The sequence below is a fragment of the Nannospalax galili genome, unplaced genomic scaffold (genome assembly GCF_000622305.1).
Source record: "Nannospalax galili isolate Female #2095 unplaced genomic scaffold, S.galili_v1.0 scaffold45, whole genome shotgun sequence".
Taxonomy (NCBI): Eukaryota; Metazoa; Chordata; class Mammalia; order Rodentia; family Spalacidae; genus Nannospalax; species Nannospalax galili.
The window spans coordinates 6,166,544-6,172,662 of NW_008355775.1; the positions used below are offsets into that span (position 1 = coordinate 6,166,544).

The 6,119-nt window shown below is 32.1% G+C and overlaps 1 protein-coding gene across 2 annotated transcripts in view; it reads left to right on the forward strand.

Moving 5' to 3' along the window:
* The window catches only part of Homer1 (homer scaffold protein 1), a 139,375-nt gene that overhangs the window by 85,064 nt on the left and 48,192 nt on the right, over positions 1-6,119 (forward strand). For both annotated transcript variants that reach the window (XM_008853331.3, XM_008853332.3), the window contains exon 5: positions 889-1,028. In XM_008853331.3, coding sequence (XP_008851553.1) covers positions 889-1,028 — 140 coding nt within the window. The remainder of the gene's footprint in view (positions 1-888; positions 1,029-6,119) is intronic.

The window sequence follows — 6,119 nt, forward strand, 5'->3', positions numbered from 1 at the left end:
AAAAAAAGAATATGGATTTGTCTAGACTCAGTTTTTCTTTTCTTACCACCCCCCAAACCAGATTTTTGGGAGCCTGTGTTTCTAAATGTTTACTGTTTTGCTAATCCTTAGTATTCGCATAAGATTATAAAATGCCTTTAACATAATGAGAAGTTTAAATTAGTCTGTTAGGCTTTATATTTAACACTCTATCAAATACCTCTATGAAAATTATGTAAATTCCAAAAATCAAAGCAGTGACATTTTTAAGGTGACTTCTAGCAAACCTTAAGAACAAAGGGAAACTATGGTCTTACTGCATTCTAGACAGACACTACCACTGAGCCATCATATCCCCAGCTATGCAAGAACTTTTTTGGTTATCAGAAAATGAGATTTCAGAGGTGGTAGCTCTGGATGGTGGTGAAGTATAGGGAATAGTTTACAACAGAGGATCACAGAATGCTTGCCTGAGATCTCAATTCCATCTTCCTTATGTATCAAAATCATGTTTCCTGTCAAAACTTCTACAGAGAAAAGAATTGTGTTGTATCTTCTATTGAAGAAGACACCCTCTTCTATTGAATCTGACACCCTCTTTTGCATGACACAGGTGCACTTACATACATGCAGACAGTGCGCTCATACATGTAAAATAAAAATAACTAAAAAGAAACTGCATTTCTAAATTATCTTTATAATTTTTAATTGTATGCATGTATGTAAGTTTTCTTATGAGTTGCTTTTCTGTAAAAATTTTTCTTTCAATTTTATTCTTTTTAAGAAGATTCAAATTTCAGTTGAAATTTGACTCCTCACAAAGAATTCATATAGATGGCATTGTGTGCTTGAACAAAAGTTTAATTATTTCTTCTTTTTTGCTTTAAATCACCCATCCTTTTCCTAAAGGAATCAGCAGGCGGGGATCTTCAGTCTCCTTTAACACCAGAAAGTATCAATGGGACAGATGATGAAAGAACACCTGATGTGACCCAGAACTCAGAGCCAAGGACTGAACCAACTCAGAATGCATTGCCATTTTCACATAGGTACCCATTCAATTCAGCAATCATGATTAAATAAAATGTGTAAATGTGGAAGTTACTTGGTTTCAGCAAATCTTGAAGTTACAATCTTTGAGTAAAAATTCCAGGTCAGACTTCTTCTTTTATTATTGTTTATGGTTACTTAGTGAATATTTTATTTCTTTTATCTGTGTAGAAAAAGGAATGAGCTTATTACAAGAGAAAGTGTTTTTCAGTGGAACAAAAACAGTCTCTATTTTTTTAAGGCCCCTTTGTTATCCATTTTTCTGGTTTCATGTATGTTATTTCAGGTTTGTAAGTTGTAATGAAAAAAGTAGAATTCCCACCCTAAAATAAAGCTTTACCCCATAGTCTTAACAAGTGATGTCACAGCATGATTCCATAGGAGACAATGGCTAAGCCTAGCAGGAGCCTGTTAGCGTTAATGGCAGATTTATTTTTGCATACCAACAGGCAATGAAGTTTCCCTTGATTCTGAACTTTAAAATAATTTTATGTTCTTAAAAAGATATAGTTTGTCCTAAATGTGTTTTAAGCCAGTTACATTAATTATTGACTTTACTGTGGTACTGTTTAGAATGTAAAGAGGCCTGTGAAATAGTGCTATTGCAACTATAAAACAGATGCCTATCAGTAATCTGTCTTAAAGTTGACTTTCATCCTTGTTTGAATGCTTTTTACTAAGAAGTTTTATACAAAGTTAAGAAATTAGTTTTATTGCACAGTTTTTGGTAGGGACCAAGTTTTAAAAATTAAAATCTTTGGTATATTAAGAAATGAAAAGAGATATTTCAAGCTCTCTGTATGAATTTTTATTTTGATTGAACTGTACTAAATAACAGGAGCATAGAATTAAACATTAGAGTATAGCGTTGGGACCTTTTCATTAAGCTGAATAAAGAAGGAAATAAGAGGAATGATTTTTAGGAATGATCAGGGGAAACTTTCAATGTGAGGATGCCCTAAATCTTTGCTAAAAATGCAGTAAATTTACATAAAGTAGTAGTCATTTTGGAGATAAGGTAGTATAAGTGCATTTTCTTCTTCCTATAACTATAAAGATAGCTGAGCAGAGGAAAATTTTGATTCCTTCAATCTGAAAACTATACCATCTTGTTGAACATAGTTTTTTTAACCAACGACTACAATTCTTTAGTAGCTTTTCAAAATCACCTTCAATTATAAATAAAGAATGATATATTTAGGATATAATTTTTAAAAATATTTTAATTGTAGGGCCGGAGAGCTGGCACAGCCATTAAAGGCTCAGGCTCACAATCAAAATATTTTAATTGAGTTAAGGGAAGGAAAAATTTTCTTTCTATTAATATATTTAACATTTTCATTTAAAAGACTGAACTGCACTGAACATAATAGCGTACTTGATTTAACACCCAAATTGAGCCATCTTCACTGAATACTCTAACACTTAGAAATAATAACTTTTAAATTTAACACTTATAAAAGCAATTTCCAGTTTAATTATATACCTAAAAGCTTCTAAATGTTTATTGTTTTGTTAATCCTTAGTATTGACATCACTTACCTAGAATTGGCTCTCATCTACTGGCTCTCTGTTCTTGAGTGTCTGATAAGAACCACTTTCACCTGGAAGATATTACTTCTTTGACTTAGGAAATTTATAAATTTGTCATGGAGGTATTGACAGAGTTCTAAATATAAAACCTAGTAGTTTAAACTTTTAATTATGTTAAAGGTATTTTATAATCTTAAAGTTTTTCTTATTTTAAGAATTCTTAGTTGTAGGATTTTAGAAAACTCCTGAATTTGTTTTGATTATATATTGATCATTCTTCTACTTCCTTGACTGAAATCGGGATTTCCATGTGAGGTGGATTATTTTACAGCTGATACTAGGAGCCTAGAAGGTCAAAATTAGAAGAGACCTCAAAGATGGAGTAATCTAGGATTTCCCAAACTATGGTAGTTTTAAATCAAGTTAATAGGCTTTTGATAGCATTCTGGAAAAAGAAAAAAGAAAACTTCAGTAAAAGTCAGTTGGCTTAATAACTGTTTCAGTGATGAGCATCTATATGTGTGTGCTAATTACAGTGTAAAGCATCACAATTTGAAAGCACATGACTTTGGTTCACGAGAAGACTAAATCCCAAAGTTTAGTCTCTGTGTCCTAGGTTCCATAGTTCATTAGCCATTACTTTGAGTTGGCAGCTCAGTTCTTTTGACTCTGCCCTAGTATATATGTGGTCAGTTAATGGTACATTTAAGCCAAATATGTAACATAAGCACATTGTTGTCTCAGGAAGTATGTATCTGTCTGGGAAGACCTATGCAGAAATAAGACCTGCATTTCATGAGCTAGAAACAGAACATCAGAATAAATTTTACTTAAGTCTAAAGTTCCTAAAGTGTTTAAATGGATATACTGTTCTTTTTCCCATGGCATAGGAAGACAGACATCTTGTGCTTTTGGAGCTTAGGCTGTCACTTTGCCTTCCTTCCTCAGTACTTGTTTTAACAACAACAAAAGACTAGTTTAAAAAACAGTTTGGGCTACTATTTCTCTGTCCTGGCTGGTCCCATTTTACTGCTAAATAAGAAGCAAAATTGCTAGAATTTCTGTCTTAAAAGCAAAAAAGGATGGGTGTGATGGCCCACAGTGTAAAAAAAAAAAAAAAAAAAAGGATGTGGCAACATCGGGAGCAGTGAACTTGTCTTTCAGGCTACATGTGATAGCTACTTAAACAGCTTTTTTTTAAATTATATTTTTATCCTAAGTCCTATAAATCACTAATTAGCAAAGGGACCATGATTTTTCACTTAGGCCTGACAATTTTAATATAGTCTGTTCTGTACCATTTATTGGCTTTATTTTAATTATTTTCTTTATTCATTTGTATGAATGTTTTGCCTGCACATATGCCTGTGCACCATGTGCATGCTTGGTGCCCGCAGAGGCCAGAAAGAGGGTGTTGGATCCCCTGGAACTAGAGTTACAGACAGTTGTGAACTGACTGCTTTGGGTGCTAGGAACTGAACCTGGGTCCTCTGCAAGAGCAGCAAGTGCTTTAACTACTAAGCCAACTCTCTAGCCTAAATTTTTTAAAATTTAATTACAATTTTTATTATAAAGTTTTCAGATATGTATGAAACAGAATAGTGAACTCTTAAAATACCACTCAGCCTTAACAGTTATGAAAAAAAATGGTCAGATCTTGTTTCATCACTAATCCTACCCATTCTTGTACCACTGTATTATTATTTCAGCGTTGGGACTGAAATCCAAATCTTCACGAAAGCTAAGCAACCACTGTACCAACTGAGCCACACTCCCAACTCTACCATTATTAGTTTTAAAACACATCCCAGTTACATAATTTTATCTATAATAATTTCTTTAAATTATTTTTGAACTTTTAAAGAAATGTATATACTAAGCTATTATAATTGTTTTATTATATCTGATTCAGTAGCATAATCACTAGCAGAATCATTTACTACTTTCTTTGATTTTTTTTTTTTAACTATACCTCTAAACTGAATTTTAAATGTATGGGCTGCTCAATACTCCTTAAATAGTATAATACTCTTTCGTGTCCTTGTCATAAACTATGCAAAAATATTCTCACCAAGTTTCAAGGAATGAACACTCTTTAGTGCACTTCTTTAAATGCTCTCAGAAGTTTAGAAGTGTGCAAAACAGGAAGATCATGAGGATAAATGTTTGCTGATTTCTTTAAGGGAATGTTATTAAATACTTCTAAATTGCTACTTTTTTCTTTAAGAATATTTTTTAAATTAAATGGTAATATACTTTTGGGGTTGAACAGATATTCATTGGCAAACTGAAGTAATAACTCTTTAGGCTGTGCTTTGAGACCATAGTCTTACACTACTAGACTAAAATGTAGCTATACCCTAATAGATTAACCTATATGTACATGTGAGGAAACGCTTTCCTCTCTCACCCAAGGGAATTATTTGCTTCCTAGAGTCATTTGTGTGGAATTCTAGAAGCTGTTATGTCTAATAATAATAAGTAGTTGGATATTTTTAAAGATTTAATACAACCTAAAATTCTCTTAGTAGTAGTTAATTTTATATTAATTTAGTGCTGTTGGAATGTAATACTAATATGTACTTTTGAAAACTAAAAGTTTTTATTTTGTTAATCACAACTTCGATTCTCCTATGCAGTACTGTATTGATAAATAACTGCTATCACTCTTTTGAGAGTTCAGATTATACATTAGCAGTTTGTGAAGTTATTTTTGTACTGATAAATTTTGATAAGTTTGACTATTGTAATGGGAAATAGGCTCTTATAAGCATTGGTTATATTTGGATTCTTCTGTTTGGATAATGTATTCTCATGGTGCTGCTGGATTTGATGCATTTGGAGGTGCTGCATGTAGTCTGTTCTGTTAGATTTCTCTGCCACTTTTTAATGTGTTTGCAACAGATATTCATTAAAAGATGTATGCAGAAATATTTTCTAGTATATTGATTTTTGCTATAAATTAGTATAACTAATTATACCAAAGAGTATGACATCTGGGTTGATTCACTCCATTTGCATTAATTATCAAAGTCTCAAAAACTCAATAGTTTAAAATTATGTATAAGAACAGTTTCAAAAACTAAATTTCATTAGAAATTTTAGGTAATATTTTAACCAATATTTTTAAAGTGCAAAATACTTAATTTAATAAGTGAGTTAAAATATACAAAGACATGCCAAGATGCAGTGGCACATGCCATCAATCCCAGCACTTGGGAGTCAGAAGCAGGTGGATCTCTGTGAATTTGAGGCCAGCCTGTCTGCATAGCAAGTTCTGGACTAGCTAGGGCTAAATAGTGAGATCCTGCCTCACACCGCCCCCCCTTTAGAAAATTTTATATATATGTATATATGTGTATAGAGACATTTTTTCATGAGTTAACTATAATTTGTACTTACTAAGAAGTCAAGTACTATACTCTGCTCATACTGGCATCTGTCTCCCTATTAGGTAGAAAAAAGAACTTAGAAGATTATAGTTATGAGCTAAAGTAAAAATTTCTGTAGGTAATTTTTATTTGCATAAATCTATAAACCTGGGATTTAATTTAGTA